Source organism: Melozone crissalis, unplaced genomic scaffold (assembly GCF_028551555.1).
Source record: "Melozone crissalis strain CALT ecotype California unplaced genomic scaffold, PUWL_Pcris_2 ptg000042l_1, whole genome shotgun sequence".
NCBI lineage: Eukaryota > Metazoa > Chordata > Aves > Passeriformes > Passerellidae > Melozone > Melozone crissalis.
Window position 1 is genome coordinate 18,170,574 of NW_026535820.1, and position 21,518 is coordinate 18,192,091.

Below are 21,518 nucleotides of genomic sequence, written 5' to 3' on the forward strand. Positions count from 1 at the left end.
CTCCACGACTGCCTGTGAAATCTGTTCCAGTGCAGGGTCACCCACACAATAAAGACGTTCTTCTTGTGTTCAGGTGGAATTTTCTGCGCACTAGCCGCCACTAGTTGCCTCTTGCCCTATTGCTTGCCACCTCTGAGGAGAGCCTGGCTCCACCCTCCCTTTAGATATTTATACACATTGACGAGGTCCTCTCTCAGTCCTCTCTTATCGAGGCTGAACGGGCACAGCTCTCAGCGTGTCATTGTGACAGAGATGCTCCTGTCCCTTCATTGTCTTTGTTGCCCTTCTCTAGACCCAGGAGCTCCAGGAGCTCCCTGTCTTTGTTGCACTCGCTCCAGCCCTGCGCCTTCCACACCGACGTTCCTTGCCCGCGGCACCAGCCCCGCCTGCTCCTCATTCTGGCGGTCGGGCCCGCTCCAGACCCCACCCCGACCCGCTCGGCCCAGGGCTCGCAGCACTGACGGGATCCAGCCCGGCCCGCTCTGCCCAAGGCTCGCAGGAACAAGGGGATCCAGGCCGGGTCCGCTCCCAGCCCAGCCCGCTCTGCCCAGGGCTCGCATGACGAACGGGATCCAGCCCAGCCCAGCCCAGCCCAGCCCAGTCCGCTTTGCCCAGGGCTCGCGGGACTGACAGGATCCAGCCCAGCCCGACCCGCTCCCGGCCCGGCCCAGCCCTGCCCAGGGCTCGCAGCACTGACGGGACCCGGGCCGGGCCCGCTCCCGCCGCCGGCCCCGCCCGTTCCGGCGGTGCGCGCGCACTGCTCCCGCCCCGCTTCCGCCGCCCGGCCGCGCTTGCAGCGTCATCCCGGGGGCTGGTTTGAATGAGACCCCGAGCGGGGCCGGGACCCGCCGCTGCCGCCGCCGCTCGCCCGCGCCCGCCCGCCCGCGCCGCGCCCCGCCGCCCTGCGCCCGCCCGCCCCGCCGTGCGCCCGGGCCGCGCCGCTCCGCCATGCCGCTCTTCTCAGGTGAGCGCGGCGCCCGCCCCTCCCGCCGGGCCCGGTTCGGGGGCGCTGCCCCGGCCCCGGCGGCGGCGGCGGGAGGCGCCTCGCCTCGCACGTGCGCGCCCATCCCGGCCGGGCCGGCGGCGGGAGCGCCCCGGGAGGCGCGGCCCGGGCCGTGAGGAGGGAGGCAGGGAGGGAGGGAAGGGAAGCGGGGAGGCAGCGCTGGCCTGGCCCTGCTGGCGGCAGGGCGGGTGTCAATCGCGGGCCGCCGTGCCTCGGCATTGCCCTGACTCGGTTTGCTCTGGGTTCCTGCTAAAAGCGAAGTGGTGCTGTCCTTGCGGTGAGCCAGAGCGCGCCATCTGCGCCTTCCAGGTGTGTCTGCCTCCGCTCTTTGAAATCCATTCCATCCTACAGCCTCCGATGGGTTGGAAAACCCAAGTCCAACCTTTGGCCAGGCACCACCATGTCAACTAGACCAGGGCATTGAATAGCACATCCAGCCCTCTCTTTAACACCGCCAGGCATGGTGACTCCACCGCCTCCCTGGGCAGAATATTCCAGTGTCTAATCTCCCCTTCTGTGAAGAAATTCTTCCTAATGTCTAGCCGAAACCTAAAATTAACGCTTTCTTAAATTGTACTTCATCCTGCTGGCCCTTCTTGCTGTGAGGAAAGGTTTCCGTGGAAGACTTCAAGAACAAAGCCGCCAGTGACACTTCTGGGACCGGTTACTGCCTTGATGATATCTCACAGATATGGCCTGTTTGGGCCTTCAGCTTTTTAGGTAGTATGCAGCCTTAGTACATAGCTTGTCCACTGTTTTGGCTGTGGTTAGCAAATTGGGATCCTTATGTCAGTGTAATAATTTTTCCTGAATTCATCCAAATCTTGTGGAGTCTCCCTCACTGGAGATACTCAGGAATGGTTTGGGCACAGTCCTGTGGCTTGTGCTCTGGGATGGCCCCCTCAAGCAGCGAGGTCGGATGAGATGAGCCTCTGTGTTCCCTTCCAACCTGACCTGTTCTGTGAAGTCTATGTACTGTGTTTTCTGATCAGCAGGTAAATACGTCCTTCCTCTTTCTTACTTAACATTGTTTTCAAATTAACGAGTTTCTCTTTTGTTTTGCACGAAGTCTTGGTTGCAGTCTCTGAAGACAGTCATGATCTTCCATTCTTCCTCTTGAGTGCTGCATTGTCAAAACCAGCGACACTACAGATTAATAATTGCTAACTCTTCTGCATATTTAGCAGTGGAAGCATGACTGTTCAAAAATTCAAAACCCAAAAGTCTGTGCAGCTGACTTGTTCAGTGACTGAGTGGGTTGTCTTCCTGGAAAATGGGAAAAGCCTTGTGCTTCGTAGGTCTTAAATATGCAAAATAATAAATGTGTTTTTTAAAAAAATGAGAACATTGGGCGAAATATAAGATGCTTTCTATTAGAAATACTGAAAAGTTGGTCATTTGAGTTCCTTTGTAGACTAATTTAGTCCAACTCATTTAGACTTGCTTTTGATTATTCTGTAATACTACACATCACAAGCATTGCATACATCTGAAATCTGAACCTTTTTGAAAGGGTTTTTAAAATTATGACTTCTAAGAGTTTTGTGTTTTGAAAAGGTATGGTTGCTGTAATATATTTATGTAAAACCAAAGCAGAGGTAGAAGGATGTGGCTTTCCTAAAGTCTGGTATTTCAGCCACTTACTATGCCCTGAGGATATTGGTGTGTGCTCTCTTTTACACGTTTTCAGTAAAATCTCAGCTTGCTAAGGAAGCCTTATGTACCTGTGTTAGTTCTTGGAAGTGGTCAAAGGTGTGTTCTGTAGAGGCACACAGCTTATTCCATGCATTTTCTGTCTGCTCTTGGTCATTACCACAGTGAAGTTAACATTCCATTGTGCCATTCTGCCTCCTGTTTCTGCTAATGGTCTCATTTCCAGCATCGAGGTTTACATTTTCTGTGACCAAATTTCACTTTGCTTCTTAATTCCAGTCCTGCACCTTACTGGGGTCAATAGCCCTGCTTTTAAAGAGTGCTGTATTGTTTTCCTCTGGAGGAGGACGGAAGTGCTACGGATAACTGAGCTGGAATTGCACCTCTGAACTTCCCTCAGAAAGTTCAGTTGTTTGCAACAAGCAGTGAGAGAGAGTGGGAGAGTTAGTTCCAAACTGCTTTTCTGAAGACCTGCAGAAGGATTTCTCATGCTGTTAGACAAACTTACTGTTTACAGGGTTTCTCTGTATTTTACTTTTCACTTGTTTTGTAGGATTTTTTTAGACCTGCTGGAGGTGCTGTGCTCTGATGGATGAGGTGCTGTATAGTAAAGGTGTTCCCTACCTTCATTATTGACAATTTTAAGAGCTGAAAACAGAATGTTTTGAGACTGTGTGAAGTCTTGGTAATCTTGGTAATTGCATTCTTGAGTATTAGGAAATAATCAAGTTTCAAAACATTTTGTTTGCAGTGAATGTGAAATGGGGAAAAGAGAAATTCGATGGCGTGGAGCTGAACACTGACGAACCTCCAATGGTCTTCAAAGCCCAGTTATTTGCACTGACCGGAGTTCAGCCAGCCAGACAGAAGGTTATGGTTAAAGGAGGAACTCTGAAGGTAGAAATCAGTTTTTTATATTATGTCTAACTTTGTTATGAGTTAACATGAACAATGATGGTGCTTCTGGGTGTTCCTTCCGAAGATCTTTGGTTGTATGTGTTAAACTGACTGCACTTTACTCATTTATACAAAACAGCTTGGTGGGACACCTTTTGTCACTTTTTTTATGTTCATAATCTGAATGCAAATTTTTTCTTTCTAGCTTGTGTAAGAGAAGTCTATTGGGTGCTTCTCTATCGGAGAGTTACTGGTTTAATGAGACGTAGGCAGTTTTGCTGCAAAAAGTTGTTTACATTTAAGCAGTGTTGAACAATGCATGGGAAACCTAATTGAAAACACAGCTTGGTTGCTTTTTATTTTAGTCAGATGAGACTTGATAACATGTAAATAGTTAATATTGTGTAACCTTGGATGAAACACAATTGTATATTTAGAAATGTGATTAATATTAATGAAAATACTTGCTACAAGTATCTTGCTACAAGATAACTAACTTGTATTTTATTTTATTTCACAGGATGATGACTGGGGAAACCTAAAAATAAAGAATGTAAGTTCTGAGCAGTAAATTTTACTATTCTGATTTTTTATTTTGGCATTCAAAGAGAGGCTTGAAAGTGCTTGCTGTTTCTGTGTCAATGGGCAGTGCTATCTTAAAAAGTTATACCTTGATGAAAAATAATTTTATAGATGTCATATGTAAGCATGCTTAGAAAGATCTCACCATTGATTTATGAAAAAACTTTTTTTTTTTTTTTTTGCATCAGTAGGGAGCACATGCTATCTTTTCTGGAGTAGTTGAGTGCATATATTTATTTATTCCATACAAGAAATGTTCTGGATCAGAGCAGTGCTGTCTTATCTGTGATCATAAAAATAAGTGGTGTTGTTTAGAGAGATCTGGTGAACCTGGGTACTGTCTGCAGACCCTTGTCCTTGCACATCCCCAGCTTGGACAGATGTGCTGGTGATGCCAAAGTTACACCTCTGCTTATGTCCTTTTTTACCAACCTGCTGAAATGTGCTCTCCTGTGTTAAATAGCTGCTGTTTTTAAAGAAAGCATTAGTAATGGTAATTCATACATTTGGCTAGTTTAAAAAGAAAACAGAAAGTGTTTGTGTTGCTTGCCTGTATAATATTGCATCAGCGATTCCCACAGATTTTTGTTGGGGGTTTTTTTGTGTGATTTTTGTTACTGTGCATCTCTTGTAACCTCTTGTAACAGCTTTACTCCAGTTCTTCACTGGGCAGATTGAATTCGGTAGCATTGCTCTTACCCTTGTAACTAGTTAGCAGCCTGTAGCTGCAGCTATTGTAGCAAAATTATGCAGCAAAAATGCAGTACATAATATTCTTGTCTTTTTCTGCATGTGGTTGTGCTAATAGCTGCTTTTTTTCACTTTAATAATGTTATATACAATTTCTAGGGATTTATTTACACTGTCAAAACAGTTTCTCTTCATTCTGTTGTTCATCCTTTTCCTTGGCACTGTATGTTTCAAGACTCCAGATAGTCATTTTCTCCTCCTTTAACAGATCTTACTGTGTAGATGTGCTCCTGTTGAATGCTGAAAGATTCCTTTTCATATTATGCTAGTTCAGCAAGCATGGAAACCTGATTGACTTTTTTTTTTTACCCCTTAAGTGTTAGTTCTCATGTCTAAGCTGATGTGGTAGTTTAGGTTATTTTTCACTTTTCAACTAGTTTAACCCAGAACTCAGTGGAAATATTTAGCATGGATAATTCTAGGTGCTTCCTAGATAAGAGGAATTGAGGTACACCCTAAAGTCACAGTAGTGCAGTATTGGTTCTGTTAAACTAGGAGATAAATAAATAAACACAGAAACTGTGTTTATTTTTGGGGAAATAGCTGAAGTGTGTTAAGAGCTTGAGGGTTTGAGTGGAGATAAGTGTCCCTAGACATGGATTGCTGTTTTTGCTGTGTTTCCAGGGGATGACCTTGCTAATGATGGGTTCTGCCGACGCGCTTCCAGAAGAGCCGGTTGCTCGCCCCATCTTTGTGGAGGACATGACAGAGGAGCAGTTGGCCTCAGCTGTAAGCATGTTTCCAACTTCAGTCTCTTGTAAACCTTAGCAATGGCAAGTTCTTAAATGCTTGCAGTTGCTTAAAAGTGGGTTTTGAAACTGTAGTGTCTGTTTAGCATCTTCACCAAGAATCACAAATTTACATCAATGACCAAACTGGGAGCAGTAAAAAGAAATCTGGGATTTAATTTAAAAATCATACAATTAGTGCTGTTTTTCCTTTGAGCACGCAGCTTAGTAGATTTTCTAAAAATAGCATTGTGATGTTTGTAAAGGTGAAGTTGTATTGCCCTTACTGCATCAGTGTCCTGTATTTTGCCTAAACAAGGCCTCTTAGATATGCAAAGTTATTTCCTGCCTCTTTCATATCTGTGAGGAGAAACTAGGATTTGTTTTAGGGTGGGGTGTATTTGGGGATTTGTTACTAGTATTAGGTCAACTTTGTGAAAAATGAAAATAAGTTTGACACATGTGTTTTGCTTTGTGGAAGTAAAGTCTGAAAGAGCATAAATAATCTATTATTTTCTTAATGAAGAAACTCCTGAGTTTCCTTTTTTACAGCTTGAAAGGCTTCATTTTCTCACCAATCATTTGAACTGCAAGCTTTTTCATATTTAACAGGCAAGATTGTTGTCAACTGTGCATGCAGAATAGAAACACTTTGGTGCATGTCTGTATGAAAAAGGATCTGTAGTTCATGACTGGGTTTGTGTGCTTCAGGATTTAGTGCTTTCCAGGCCACCTGCAGGTGGAGGGTATTTATGGATTTTGGAGTAACCCCATACTGAGAGGCAAGCAAGGAGGTGATTTCACTATCAGATAACATTTTGAAAAAGTTGGTCACATGGGAATTTTGTTACACATCAAGATTCAGTTGTTTGCAGTGCATGTGTTCACTTCTGAGATATGCTGAATGAGTTCTCTCTTCCTAAAATAATCTATTTGTATTGGTATGCAGTATCACTTCAGTTTCATTAAACTGTGTTTTTCCCTGACAAATACCGAAGTATTCAGGATTACAGAAAAAGAAAGAAAAATTCTATTAGGTGGTGATTTATAGTTGTTTCTGAAGCTGGCTAGCTTACTATTAGTTGGCCTTTACATTGGTCAAAACGTCAGAAATTCACAAGTTGTCTGAAAAGATCAAGTTAATGATCTGTTGCAGATTTCTGGAGAGAAGTTTAAACAATGCTTTTGTTTCCAACTATGAACTCCATCATTTTCAGAGTTTTACTGAAAACTGATTTTAATTAAAACATCAGTGTTTTGTACAAATGTATTCATGTGGAAATTTCACGGAAATAGAATTTTAAGGTCAAAACTTGAATGGGATTATAGTTGAACTTTCTGAATAATTGCATGCTTGAAGAATATATTCATTAAACTAAACATGCACAGAAAACCCCCAAAGCATTCCTGAATGTTCCCTAAAAGTATCAAATTGTGTGATGATAAATATAATCATAAAGTGGATCTAGAAAGCCTCATAACATTTGATGGAATATTCCCAGTTTTATGCATAATTCATGTGCTCAGAAGGTGATGTCACATTATAGTGTTTGTACAAAAATGGTTGCCACTTCTCTCTGACCTTCAAGCACCCTTGTGAATTTTTTTGGTAGATGGAATTGCCATGTGGATTGACAAACCTTGGCAACACTTGCTACATGAATGCTACGGTTCAGTGTATCCGATCCGTGCCAGAAGTGAAAGAGGCCCTTAAAAGGTAGGACAAAAGTACTGTGACTAAAATGTTTCCTTTAGCTTATGAAGATATTTTGCAGAATAGTCATCTTAATACTGGTATGGATTATCATGACAATCTATTACTCTTCAGGTCTATTCAAGATTAACAGAATGATCAATTAAAGTTTATCCTATGGCTGTGTTAGTCTGTACTTTAATTAAAAAGTTAAGACTGTGTTTCTTGGAACTGGCTTTTAATAGAGAGAATGTGTTTTGCTCAGCTAGAAAGTAGTTCCTGTCAAGACCAGTTTAAAATTCTAAAATAAGCTACTGAACTCTTAACCCTGTTTTTTTGCTGTTAGTTTTTATGGTCCTGTTCTGGATAAAAGAATCATATGGGAGTCCTGTTCCTTTGAGGAATATTTCCTGCAATGGTTCCATTGCACAGTATTTTCAGCTGTGAAATTCTGAGATTTGCTACTTGGAGGTACTGCAGGAAGTTCTAAGACATGTCTTCATGGAATTTTGTTTTTGCTAATTTGTTCTCAATGTAGGATAACTTTTCTGATTTTTGTTTGTTTTTGTTATTCTAGATTGAAATGTGAAAATGGCTAGTGGTTTTTTGTGGTTGGTTGGTTATTTTTTTTTTGTAAGAAATACACAAGAAACTTGAAAGTCATAAATGTTGAAGGAAAAAAGAATACCTGCCAATGTGGCTTGAATATGTCCTCCAGATGAATTGTAATGAGAAAACAATGAGTATTTATAAAAAAGTGAGAATTAGGTAGAGCATTATTGCCATCTTAGGGTTAATTTAATTCCTTGTCCCCTGCTTTCTCGATTCCCAGCTGGATATTCTGTGTTACTGTAATCACTTGTTATTTAAGTAGTTATAAACAGTTTTTCATTCTGTTAGCAGGTGAACCTTTATTATTGAGCACTGAGAACTACTTGTGAAGTACAGAAATTTGGTTTCAGGGTTTTTATTGGCTATCAGTGTTATCATTTTAGGCAAGTCTTTATTTCCATGTGAAGGACTCTTGAGTTATGACGCTGAATCTGAATATTGGACAAATTTACCATAGCAAAAAGCAAAATGGAGCCCATGAAACTGGCAGACTGCAATACAAGATGTGGCCGTATTGTCTGTGGGAAGTCAGATTCACACTCTGGTTCAAACTCTGTTTTTCTCTGGAGATTTAGCCTTTTTTTGGTCTTCCTTGCTTGATGACTGCGTGGCAGGCTGTAGGGTGCATGGCAGTGGGAAGGTGTGACAGGACTCACTTGGGAAAGCTGTTACAGCTTCTTCCCTGAGGCCTGCTCTGTTGATCTCCCCAAGGAACTCCTCCCTGTTCTGTAGCATGCCCGGGGAAAGTTTCCTGCTTGTCATCTAGCAATGGTCAGAATTTCAAGAGTCCAGTCTGAGATTAGAGAATGTGTGAGTCCCTCCTTTTGCTTGAAGGCTTTGGGGAGTCCATCTGTTCCTCATCCAGCTGCTAAATTAGGAATTTAAAGAAGAGTGGTAGGTTCTTGTCATATAGGTGGATTCCCATTCCTTTTCAGTCTAGGAAATACTTCCCCAAGAAAACATCTCACTTCTCACTGTTTTGCTTCTGCTGTGGAGGGAGGAAGCAAGCTTGCCCTCCATCTCTGTGCATTTTATCTGACATCTATCCCTGAAGGTGTTTTTTTTCACATGTATCTGAAGAAGCCATGGCAAATGTTTCAGAAATGGGATAGCTTTTGTTCAGACTTTCTCAGTTTCTTTAAAAATAAAACAAGTCTTTGAGGCAAAAGGATTAGAGAAGCAGCAGTGATGTAGCCAGACTTCTTGGTCTGCCTTTACTTACTGTCTGAAACATGCCAGTTTTCCTTTGCTTCCATGCTTGCAAAATAGCTGAAACGTTGAGGTAAATGTGAGTGAATCTTACCTTTGGTTACTTCTGGCTTGGTGATAGATTTCCTTTAAATGAATCCAGCCTGCTTCAAAAACCCAACTGTCCTTCCTGTTTGTGTTTAATTGCATGCAAATTATTTTTCTTCCCTTTTAGGTATGGTGGTGCCTTAAGAGCTTCAGGAGAAATGGCCTCTGCTCAATACATTACTGCAGGTTGGTGTTTAGAGTAGAAAACAGGGGTTTAGGCAAGTGTGTGATTTATTGATAACTGCAGATGAAATTTGCAGTTAAAACTCTGTGTATTGTTCTTTAGTGCATATGCCTTAGGAATGTCAGATCTGCTGGCACTGGAGGATTCATTTTGTCTTTAAAGGCTATTCTGCCCCTGCCTGCAAGGTGTTTATCTCTGCACATTGTCAGGCTGCAGGCTAAGGGAAAGATACTTCAGAGTCATCTAGGCTTAGATAGAAGCAACTTGTATCTCTAAATTGTTTTACATGTAGGCATGAAGTAATTGGAACTTCCTAAAGCAAATTCCATCCATCCATCCATCCATCTATTGGTTTGATCCCTTTGTGCAGAAATACTTTAGCTCTTTGTTTCACATAGTGGTAGGCTAACACCATACTCCTGGGATATGTGTGTCACTGGTGGTTTTTAATATGATTTATTGCCTGAGCATTATTGTTACAATGGAAACTGATGCTTTATCAGTGATCTTAGCCTTTGCCCTAAAGAGCCATATTTCATAGCTGGAGTGGAAAGGAGAGTCTTCAAAACAGAAGTTACTCTTTGTTGTGGTGGTGTGGGTGCTCACACTGTGGGAGCCCACGGTGGCCCTGTGTCTTCAAGCTCTAACTAGAGTCCTAGTTAGACCCCTTACACTTGAACAAGGGTACTACTTGTCCACTTTTTCTTTTTTTACTCTATTTCATTGCCCCACTAAGATGCTGGGCCAGGACACTGGGATTTCTACCAGTCCATTTAAGGAAAAACAAAACAATATAAGGAAGGAAAGGTCCAGTTTGTGGGTATGCCTGCTGATCGAATTTTGGGGTGGTAAGTTCAATGGTTACTCTATACAGCCATGCCTGCCCCTCCCCTTTTCACTGCCTTTACTTCGTGTCCCTTGTTTTCTTTTTAAGGTGACAGCTCTGCTTCTTAGGAATTTTAATAGTTTAAGTAATTTGTAGTTAATTCTTGGGTGCTGAGCTGTTCAGGAACTCCTGCATGACACTTATGGCATTTTTTTTAAAATTGCTGTGTCATATCAGTTGCACCTCTTATCAAGGTCAGTGAAGACATTTCTGAAAGAGGAAGCAACTGACCTTGGTTCCCTGTAATCTTGCCTATGTTCACTTACTGGAGAGAACAATTCATTAGTCTCTTCACTTGTAAATTAGTGACCATGCAGATTGTTGCCTACCTCACAGGGTTGTTGTGAGGATTAACAGGTACCTTTGGAGTGATCTGTGGATTTAAAATGCTGTAACTTGGGTAGATAAAACGTATGCCAGAGTATGGAACAAAAAAGAAAGCCATGTGTGTTGTCATGCAGTCAGTATCATTCATTGGATTGCACATAGTTATGAGCTCTCTGCACATATGCATACACATACTTGTTTTCCTGGGTCTTAAGCATGGGTTTTTCCTAGATATTTTATTAAAGTTTTTTTTCCTTGTAGCTGGTGAAACTTAAGTTGCTCTAGAGGATAGATTGTGAATGCCTCCTGGTTTCTCTTGTGAAAGCATTGTTCCTCAGATGTGTTCCAAACGAAATCCTAATTGCTCAATTTTTTTTCCCTGCTGTTAGTGGCCAGGAAAGACAAGGCAATATGTGCCAAATTCTCAGAATTGCCATCTTTATGCTTTCAAAGTTGTGTTCAGAAAGGAGATCATAGGTGCACCTGTTATGCCACCTGGAAAATTTGGTCCTGCTTTGGAAAGATCAAATTGGACGCTGTTAAATGATCAGTCTTTAAATGTTGTTGCTGTTTTACTGTTCTTTTTACACTTCCTGCCATGTTTGAATTGTTTTTTCGCTTCTCAAAGCATTCACTTTTTCTTCAAGCTCTTAGAGACTTGTTTGATTCCATGGATAAAACCTCCTCCAGTATCCCACCTATCATTCTCCTGCAGTTTTTACATATGGCCTTCCCACAGTTTGCAGAGAAAGGTGATCAAGGCCAGTACCTTCAACAGGTAAAGACCAATTATTAGCTTATTTTTTAAAATTCTATAGTATGTTGGAAGTTGAGAACAAGAACATTTTAAGACTTTCCTTCTCCTGTGAAAATAATGACTCCCAGTAAAGTGGGGTGGTTTTTCTGTAGAAAAGTTGTATAGAAGTTGAATGTAGTATCAAGTGCTAGTTTTGAGAATGGAATTGGGAGAAATTCTTAGTTAAGGAATCCTCATGTTTGGCTTTATAATTGATGGGTTTAATGTTACTAAATCATAATGCTTGTAGTCAGATTTAATCCTGTGCTCCCTTCCTAGGATGCCAATGAGTGCTGGGTGCAGATGATGAGGGTACTACAGCAGAAGCTGGAAGGCATAGAAGGTGATACAATTATGGAGGTAATTGTAGTCTTACTCTAACCAGAATAAGGATTTATAGTATTTCACATATGTTTTGTTAAGTATTATCTGTTTGTGAGTTCTTTAACATGTGTCTGGAATTGTGAAGTTGCTTTCTGATGTTTCTGATCAGCATAATGCTGCTGTGGTCCTGTCAGTGATGCTGTGGAGTGTGCTAAAGGAAACCCTTCCCTTTGGGCTGTGTAAGGCAGTGTTGCACCAAGCTGGTGGTGACACCTTCTCATGTATGTGGTAGTTGGCCCTGATAACCTGTGAATTCAGCACGAAGAACTTTTTTTCTGAAAAAAGTGTGCTACAGTTTTAACTTGAATGGTTAATCTGATACAAGAAATTGCTGAAAGTTTTTCCCAAGATTTTACTTTCTCTTTTCTCTGTAAACTGTTTTCTGGAGACTCTTGGCAGGGCCTTGAAAAACTATGCTGAAACTTAAGACAGATTTAAGTTGGAGGGCTAGGGATTTATGTTTTTTTTTTTTTTCCTTGCTTGTTAATGGGCTTCAGGTTGGATTTAACAGCATGTTATAAGCATATTTGTTTTGAAACTTCTATGCTGTGTAAGATTGACTGACCAGAAGAAAATGGACGTATAGAAAGATGAAGGAATGGGCTTTAAAGAATTTAAATAAATGGGGTAATTTTGTCAGTAGAGAAGACTGTATTTACATTCTGTTTAAAGTTACATCATCAAGAGATTTTGTTTTACAGACAGACTCTGGAGCTACAGCAGCATCCTCTAAAAAGAAGAGTTTAATTGATCAATTCTTCAGCATTGAATTTGAAACAGCGTATCCTAAAGACTAAGGCAAGACATAAACAATGGTGATTTCACTCTTAACAGTTGAGTTCAGGGAGAATGAAAAGCATTGTTCAGAATACTATGGAAAGTGAAGGTGTAGGTTGGGGAATGGGTCATGATGTTGTGCAGGAGTACGCAGAACTTAACTTTAAGATTGGATGTGCTTTGAGAGAGAGGATGATGTGGGGAGAAGGAATGGTAATGAAAATCTACGGAGGAAAAAAACCCTTGTTGAATTTCAATAGCACATTTCCTCCCCAGAGAAGATTGGTCCTTACCAGCTTCAAGGATGCTCACATGCTTTATCCAACTAAAAGTAATTGTTGCCCTAAATAGGCTTTTTTGGCTTGTAAGAGTGTGTTGCTGACAAACCTGGTGTACTAAAGATGCACAAAAGGTAGCTTGATTGATTTCTTAAGAAATAAATTAGGTGTCCACAGTTGTATGAGTAAGAAACAAATGCAGCTGACAACTTTCTAGTGGGTTCTTTATAGCAAGAAAAAGAGGATATGACCACATGGGGCACACATCTCATGGCAAGTATTGCTCTTTTCCCATTTCTCCACCCGAAAATCCTGTCTGTCATCAAACTGAGCACCACTTTCAGAAAGAATTATACACTGTGCATTTTGCTTGTCTGAAATAAGGAAACATCTCCTTAGATGAGGTACTGTATCTCATGGTTTGGTAGTAATGAGGAATAAAGGCCTTTTTTAGGTATAGGCCTTTTTCTCTCCCTCTTCTGTGACGTTTGTTGACCTTAAAATAGTTGGGAGTCTTGGAATGTGTAGCTAAGAGGAATGATGCATAGGCCAGTATCAGCAAGAAGACTTGTTAGAACAGTTGCAGGCTTTCAAAGTGTGATTACAGCAGCATTTGTAGAGTAGCTGCAGTCAGAAAAATACCTGGTTGGAAGGAGATATTTGAGAGAAAAGCATTGGGCTAGAACTATGAAAAGAGGAGAGGACAGACAGAACAATTAAAAGAAATGTGTAGAAAATAATGAAGGAATTAATTTCATTTCAGTGAAGGGGACAGATACAAGGCAGAGAAAGGAGGCTCTGCATGTTGGAAGAAGCAGGAAGTCTGGCCAGCAGCAGCAGTAGAAGAACTTTATTAATCATAAGCAACAATGGAGTGCAGTGTTGCAGGAGGGCTTTGTAACTGTGTGTTGGCAGCCAGTTAGTGTGTTCTGTGTCCTGGGGGTTGGGTGGTGATGGAGGAGAAGGAAGAAAAAGCGGGCCTCAGGTTGAATGGTGATCAAAGACTTATTTTCCTTTTTTTTTTTGGTGTGCTGTCTGCCCCTGCTGCCCCTTGTCCTCAGCCACGAAGGAACAGATTGCTCTGAAGGAAGGGCTCCTTCAAATCTTTTTTGTACTATGAGAAGTAAAGGTACTTTCTGCACAAGCGCAGAATTACCTGAATTGCTGTGTGCTTGGCATGTTCTTTTCACTAGAGCAGTAGTTCAGCTCTTGGTGCATGATGGTTTTCCTTAATTTTGTGAAGCATGAAATGTACAGAAGCCGAAGAAGAAGAAGTAACTAAAGGAAAGGAGAATCTCCTTCAGCTTAGCTGCTTTATCAATCAAGAAGTGAAATACCTGTTTACAGGACTAAAATTGGTAAGCTATTGCAACTTTTATTGAATTGAAATTCTAAATGGCCTGTGTATTTCTCAGTTGAAATTCTAAGTGACCTAAATGCACTTAGTTCTAAGTGCATTTAATCTGTGACTTGGAATTGATGTCTGCTGTCCAAACATGAAGTTTCAGGAATCTTTTTGGTGTTCATTGGGAAGATGGCTGTGAAAAGGAATTGCATGTTAATGTCAAACAGACTTCAGCAGAGCATTATCTTGACCCTGACATGGTGTTCCCCATGTAGGTAACCAAGTGCAAGGCAGTTTCCTCTTTGTCTCTTCAGCTGGGTTTCACTCCAGACTGAGCAGTATCATGATTTATGCAGCAATCAGTTCCCAGAAGGTCCAAAAGTCAACTTGGAAGTGGGCTGGCATTTTGGTTCCTAATTAAAACCCCACCAGATGATGTAACAACTAAATTTGATATGGCAGATTTTAAAGGGGGCGTAATTTTCCACCAGACAACATCATTCTCAAACTTAAAGTAGAACTCCTTAAGGTTGTCTGTGATTTTTAGGTGTGTATGTATTTTCAAATTGTAAGGGCTTTTTGGGGAGTCTGAAGTAGAAAAGAGAGGAGCTACTGCAAAACCTTTGTAGTAACTGTGTAAGACTAGGGCAGTGATCTGGTTTGTACAGGACTAAAACCAAGTTGTATGATTCTCAGATAATCTTTGTGTATCTCTGTCTTCTTTTTTTCTTTTTCCTAACAGAATTTAGAAGGAAAAGTAGGATAAAATAGCTAATGCTCACAAATGGAAAAACACTATAAAAAAAGAAACTTCACTTTCAGGCCAAAAAAAATCTACAACTTATGCTAGATTGCCTGGAGCAAGAGAATTGCAACACTAAGAACCAAGCTAGTCTTTCCCAGAATTTTGTTAGGAGACACCAGCTGTCAATTTAGATGCAGCTCTGGCTGCTTGAGACTGAGAGCTGAGAAATGTGCAAATATTCTTCTCACAGGAAACTCCAGATTTTCTTCAGTTGTGTTCCAAGCATACGATACATTTGTAACCAAGTCCAGATACAATTCATAATAAAATCCAATTGTGAGTTCTACTCCTGTGGAGCAAAATTTTCTGCAGAGAAAAACTCAGTGTTGTCAGGGCTCAGGAATGAGCCTGGAGCTGAAGGAATGAATGGGCATAGTCCTTTCTGCCAAGGAATTTCAAAATCTTATGTGTTGTAATGGCTGACAGCAACACAAGAGACTGGCAGAACAAGATTTAGTTTATGGTTTGTTTACCCCTGTTGTGCTTTTCTCTAAGCTGTGTTTTCTGATGAACATGTGTTCCTTCTTTCTCTTGCAACAGCGTCTTCAGGAGGAAATCACCAAACTCTCTCCAACACTGCAGAGAAATGCACTCTATATCAAATCTGTGAGTGATACTTCCCTTGCTCTTTACAATTCTTTTCATTGTCAGTTTTCTGTTCCAAACCACGAAGTTATTGCCGCAACACCATGTGATTTATGTTTATAAAGCATCTGAGTATCCACTACCAAGAAATTTAAGACAGAGCTTCAGAAAAGGAGACCTTCTTTTATTCCTGTGGGTTTGTGTACAAATACATTCCCAGAATAAACAGTAATTTAGGATGAGCAGTGTTTAAGGTAAAAAAGATCTGTGAATATTTAAAGTAATAGCTTTTTCTAATTTTTTTTTTTGTAGTCCAAAATTAGTCGCTTGCCAGCGTACCTGACTATTCAGATGGTTAGATTTTTTTACAAAGAGAAAGAATCTGTGAATGCAAAAGTTCTTAAGGTAAGTTTTTTGCATATTGAACTTCAATTCCTCTTTATGTTTTCTGTGAGTTTTTATTAAAGGTAGACGATGAGGACTTGAAGACTACTTTCTTAATTGTTCACCTTTAAATTGCATTTAAAAACATTAAAGAGTGCAGTTTCTTTGCTCAAGTGCCAAGTAGTTTTGTTCCCAGTTGTGATGGTGTGTGGCAAACTACACTACCCAAAATAGACCGAGGAAGGAGGTGAGGGGCAAAAGTGAATTTCTCCCAGTACTGCTAATATTACATCATGACAAAAACCAAGATGTTTTTTGGTCTTTTCTCACCAGTGGTTCTGAGAAGAATGTTTAACTAAGGAGGGGGCCATGCTTTCAAGCTCTGAACAGTGTTCTAATGTTGATGGGAGATGTTTATGCTGTCAGACATTTCCTGTATTAGTTATTTTAATTGTCTGGCTTTCTGATGGACAAATGCAGGAACCAGCTGGAAACAGCTGAATGTTCTGTTTTGCTTTCTGTTGGCCGTGGCTGACAAACCTCCCAGGCTGCCCAGGAGCATCATGATAGATGAGATGCTCCTTCCTTACAAGAGGAGGAAATGAAATAAGGATTGAAGGTACATGTTAACTATTTCAGAAGATAGTTTGGATAGCACAAAACAACATTTTTGCCAGGGTACAGTCATTCTACATGCTTGCCTCTTTTTTCCCTTAGGCCTGTATAGGTATTTCCATAGTGTGAAAGTATGACAGCTAGCAATAAAGAATCTGAATTATTGTTAGTCTATGCTGAATGGAATAATTTATAGTGGTTTGTTTGTACTGAATTAGACATTCTTCAGTGAAAGCATTGTAGCTCTTTTGGTAAATACTAAAAGAATCCCAGTAGGTCAGGTTGCCATCAATTTGAAGAGGGTTTAATTTCATTTGATTGTGTTGTCTTCCCATGGGAGAATGCTTTAATGTGGAGTACCAATCCTACTAATAAACCTTTGTCTTTTACTTCCTAGGATGTCAAATTTCCTCTTATGTTGGATGTGTATGAGCTGTGTACTCCAGACCTGCAGGAAAAAATGGTTTCTTATCGATCAAAATTCAAAGATCTAGAGGACAAAAAAGTAAATCAACAGCCAAAGAACGTAAGTCTGCTGACACTTTCACTAATTCATACATCTGAAACTGGGCTTCTAGTAAGGACTAGAGAAAACTTGATGTCCCTAAATATATTATTTTCTTACATAGCAAACTCCTTGGTATTGAGCTTTAGATCTTTTTATCCTGTATTTTCATGAAAATGGTGTGTTTGCTTGATGAGAAATGTTAAATGCTGTAGTCAGACAGCATGTATTAAATACATTACAATGTAGTGCTTCTGTTTATCAGTGCTGTGCCTAAAAGTTTGCTGTAAGTTACACAGAATGATTCTCTTCAAATATTGCTGTTTGGTGGCTGCTCCCTGCTTCAGTGGAGTGTAGCAAGCTGTTCCCTGCTCAGCAGCTGGAAAGGGTTGCACAAGGCACTGTCATGTGCCTGACTGGTAAAAATTAGAGTATGTGTACTAGTGAGCTTAAAGTCAGCACTGTAACAACTTGAAAAGTGGTCTCATGTCTTATCCTGTCTACATAATTCTGACTTCCCTGTCTTTATTGAAGACAGAAGTAAATGAGCTAAAACTGTCATGTTTTAGGCATTTTTTAAAGTTTGCTGGTATTTTTCCTTGCCTAACTCATGACAAATTCTTGTAAGCATTTGGATAAGGCTTGCATCCCCTCTTACACAGATGGGAGCAAGAAAAGAGTGCTATTTTTGGACAGAATGTATTGGCACTGAGAGTCTGTCTCTGCTATTTTCTTATTGTCACTTCTGCTGCTAGCAAGCCCCCACCAAGGAATAAATCTGCAATTGCAGAATTGTTTCATAAACAAACCCATAAATCTCATGGGTGAACACTGCAGGCAGTATGTGCTAAAATATTTGCTTTAAAACTGATCTTCTTCAGATAAGGGTTTTGTATGTCCACCTATAAAATACAATAATGAATTTCTTTCAATTTGAACAAAAATGTTTAGACTTAGAAATATACTTAAATTAATGGAGACTTGGGATTTGATGTGATTGTGCTAGAGCTTTTATTAAACTGCTCCACATTAATTCAACTTAATCTCTTTTTTAGTCTAGTAAAAGTGATGGTGCACAGAAAGAAGTTAAATATGAACCATTTTCTTTTCCTGATGGTGAGTACAGGGAAGCAAATCTACACTAAAGTAACTTCCTATTTACTTGTGCTTAAGTGTACCTGATGGTAGCACTGTTTTGAGTACTCTGTCTCTTTAATGCTTTTGAAAATTAATCTTCAGAGACTGACAGGAATGGAAAGATTAGGTAAACCAAAACATTGAGATAGTGAAAGGCATAATTGCCATCCATCTGACAAGCTGGTGATAATAGGAGACAGGCACATCAAAAGACATTTGCGTGTAATGTGCACGCTGACTGGTCAGTGTGTGGTGGAAGGCTGAAATCCAAACAAAAACTTAAACTGGACTTCTAAAAGTGCTCTGGTGGTGGTGGTGTTGCCTCAGTTTTGGGGAGGCTTGGAGCCTGAAGGCTCAAAGCACTCAGCCTGTGCATTAATTACATCAGTAATACTTTGGGGTACATATTTATTTCATAAGAATGCACACCATCTTCAGTTTCCTGAGACTCTCCTGGCTGAGAGCTGCTGCTTTCGTTCACAGTGGTTTTGTACTGTAGCTGGGCTTTGGCACACACGCCTGCGGTGCTGTGGCCTGGCTGCTGCATCAAGCAGGACTCAAGGTTACTTTTTCTCTCCCCTTCAGATATTGGCTCTAACAATTGCGGCTATTATGACCTGCAGGCAGTGCTAACTCATCAAGGCAGATCAAGTTCCTCTGGGCATTATGTGTCTTGGGTTAAAAGGAAACAAGGTAAAAAATAATAAACAAATTGCAGCCCTGTTAACCATCTGCACAGCTCCTTTCAGCAAAGGGGCTGTTCAGCAAGCTTAGATTTTATGCACCTAAGTTACAAATGATGCACTTGTTCTCCTTGCAGATGAATGGATTAAATTTGATGACGACAAAGTCAGCATTGTTACACCTGAAGACATTTTGAGGTTATCTGGGGGTGGGGACTGGCATATAGCTTATGTTCTGCTCTACGGGCCTCGCAGGATTGAAGTCGTCGAAGAAGCAGCTGAACAATAGTCTTCCGTTCTAGCCATTCTGCCTAGGTGTGAAATAAATGTTGATTACTGATCACTTCTTTAACCCCAGAGCTTTAGCAAGTGGATAAATAATTTGTTCAAACCTTCTCATGTGCAGAGGGATATTGGTTTAAAACTGATCCATGTACCAATTAGTCACTATGGGACTGGACTGCCCACTGTGGTGGTGACAATACTTAAAATAGCTTTAATGTCTTGCAGAAGATAATTTTTTTTTAATGAGCCTCTCCTCCTCCTTCTTCTCTAATGTCATCAAGTATTTATTACACACCTACTCTCACATTTGTTACTCTTGCATGGTTTATACCACAGTTCAGTAGCTGTCCATCATTTGCCTTACCTGGCAGTTCTGTTAGGAAGGTAGAAGAGAAACTGTTGCCTTGTTGTGTAACTCAGTGCTGCTGCCCGTAGCCAACAGCTGTGGCTACAATCAAGTATTTGTCCAGCCTGACCTGCTGATTCAGTCTGTTCTGTTGCTGGCATCTCATGATTTCAGAATAAATTGTGATCAACAATGTGTCTCCATTAAAAACAGCTCCTGTCCTGGTACTGTAGTCAGTATGCGTTTGTTTTCACTTCTTGGGCCACCACTGCTGAATGTCTCAAAGCAGTCATGGAATAAAGTACCTTTTTTTTTTAAGCTGTAGGGATGTGTCTCCTGTCCTGTTACTCATTATTCAGTAGCTAAGTCCAGTGTGGTGGCTGCAAAACTGGGCTTTGCTTATTTACAGGACCTTCTGCAGTAATGGGATGTGTGTGACTGCTGTAAAAAAATCATTTCAGGCTACAGCCTAAAAAGCACTTCAGGCTTTCAGGCTACAGCCTGAAAAAAAAAGCCTTTAGGGTACAGCCTAAAAAGCACTAGCAAGGTCATCAACCCCCTCCCCCCTCGATGTACGGGTTCCCAGTGCTGATGTGTCCCAGTGCCTTCTGAAGAGCTGGTCCATGTTCATATGAAATACTCTCACTTCTCTTGGCAGGGTGGTGAGTTTGCCTGTGCCTCACTTGATCAGAAAGGGTCCTTTTACCCTTCCCTGGGGACACTAGCATCAGCTGTGGCTCTCACACTCAGCTCTTCTGCCTTGCAATTGTTACTCCAGTGCCACTGTCCCTGCACACCTTCACCTGGGAGCACACCAAAAGCCTGGGGCCCTATTTTAAGTGAATGCCTCAAGGCAAGCATCCACTTAAAATAGAGCCCATTAAAGAAGCCCCCAAGGCAGTACTGGCTCTGTTCCTGCAGGCCCCACAGAAACACCTCCAGGGTTAAGTTCTTGTTCTGCATCCTGTTGCAGGGAAAGGCAGGATGGTGTTGGTGCCTGGTTACTGCTTTAGGGAACTACATCCTCCCACTGTCATCCTCAGTTTTCCCAGCACTGAAGTTGTCAGTCACGCCTGCACAGCTCCACTCCCAATATGCTCAAGTCCCTTTATCAGTTGAAACTGTTGAAGTTCATGCCTTCTACCAGCCCCTACCTGCAGCAGGAGCCGTTTTCTGTATCTCTGCCCCTACCAACCTTCACTGAAGCACCCTAATCAAATTCCTAATCACATTTAAGTCTGAAGTGGGGCAGACACAAAATCAATGACTCTGCAGGCAGGAACTCTCCTTTGAGGTAGTAGCTAATCATGCTGGAAATTCACAGCTATGAGTGAATAGCTGAAGAAATACAGAGAAGAGTTCAGTGACAGAAGCACTACACAAACTAGCCACAGACCAAGTTGTAGCCAGCTGCCACTTAACACCACACAAATCTCACAATTTGAGGGAAAGTAGCTTGTACCCAGACAACCATGGCCTTAAAATGAAACCTTCAAAATTACCTGTGACAAAAAAACTTTGTTTACCAGTACTCAGGGGTGTTCCTACACAGCCAAAGAATGAGAAGCTAGAAGTAATCACTAACAAAAACCAGCATGGAAATCCCATGATCATTGACTGAACCAGTGCTTCAGTGGGAGAGCAGGACAGCACTTCTTCCCTGGAAGGCAGTGCTGTGCCTTGGAGTGCCATCTCAATTCTCTCATTTTACCTCTTTTGACAGTCCCCAGCTCCCACGGCCCCAAAGAGTGACTCCAAAGTCCTTCACACAGAGTCCTTCCCTGCTGTGAGGAACAAGCTTGCCAATTCTCTGTCCAGCGGGAGCAACCTTAGTTCTGCTGGTACCAAACTCCCACAGCCTGCCCCAAAAGCTGCCAGGACTCTCCATCCTCCCTTTCATGTTCTACCACCAAAGATGAAGCTTCCTAGTTCCAGGCCACGGCGACTAATCCTTTTCTCAGACACTCTGGACAATCCCACAG

The 21,518-nt window shown here is 41.5% G+C and overlaps 1 protein-coding gene across 1 annotated transcript; it reads left to right on the forward strand.

Moving 5' to 3' along the window:
- Positions 1 to 898: 898 nt before the first annotated feature.
- On the forward strand, positions 899 to 19,860 carry USP14 (ubiquitin specific peptidase 14). Its single transcript, XM_054284880.1, has 16 exons — positions 899 to 964; positions 3,408 to 3,553; positions 4,074 to 4,106; positions 5,510 to 5,614; positions 7,227 to 7,330; positions 9,342 to 9,400; positions 11,259 to 11,389; positions 11,687 to 11,767; positions 12,493 to 12,572; positions 14,090 to 14,204; positions 15,537 to 15,602; positions 15,894 to 15,986; positions 16,978 to 17,106; positions 18,141 to 18,201; positions 18,808 to 18,915; positions 19,043 to 19,860. The coding sequence occupies exons 1-16, from the start codon at positions 949 to 951 to the stop codon at positions 19,192 to 19,194; spliced, it is 1,479 nt and encodes a 492-aa protein (XP_054140855.1). The 5' UTR covers positions 899 to 948; the 3' UTR covers positions 19,195 to 19,860.
- Positions 19,861 to 21,518: the final 1,658 nt, after the last annotated feature.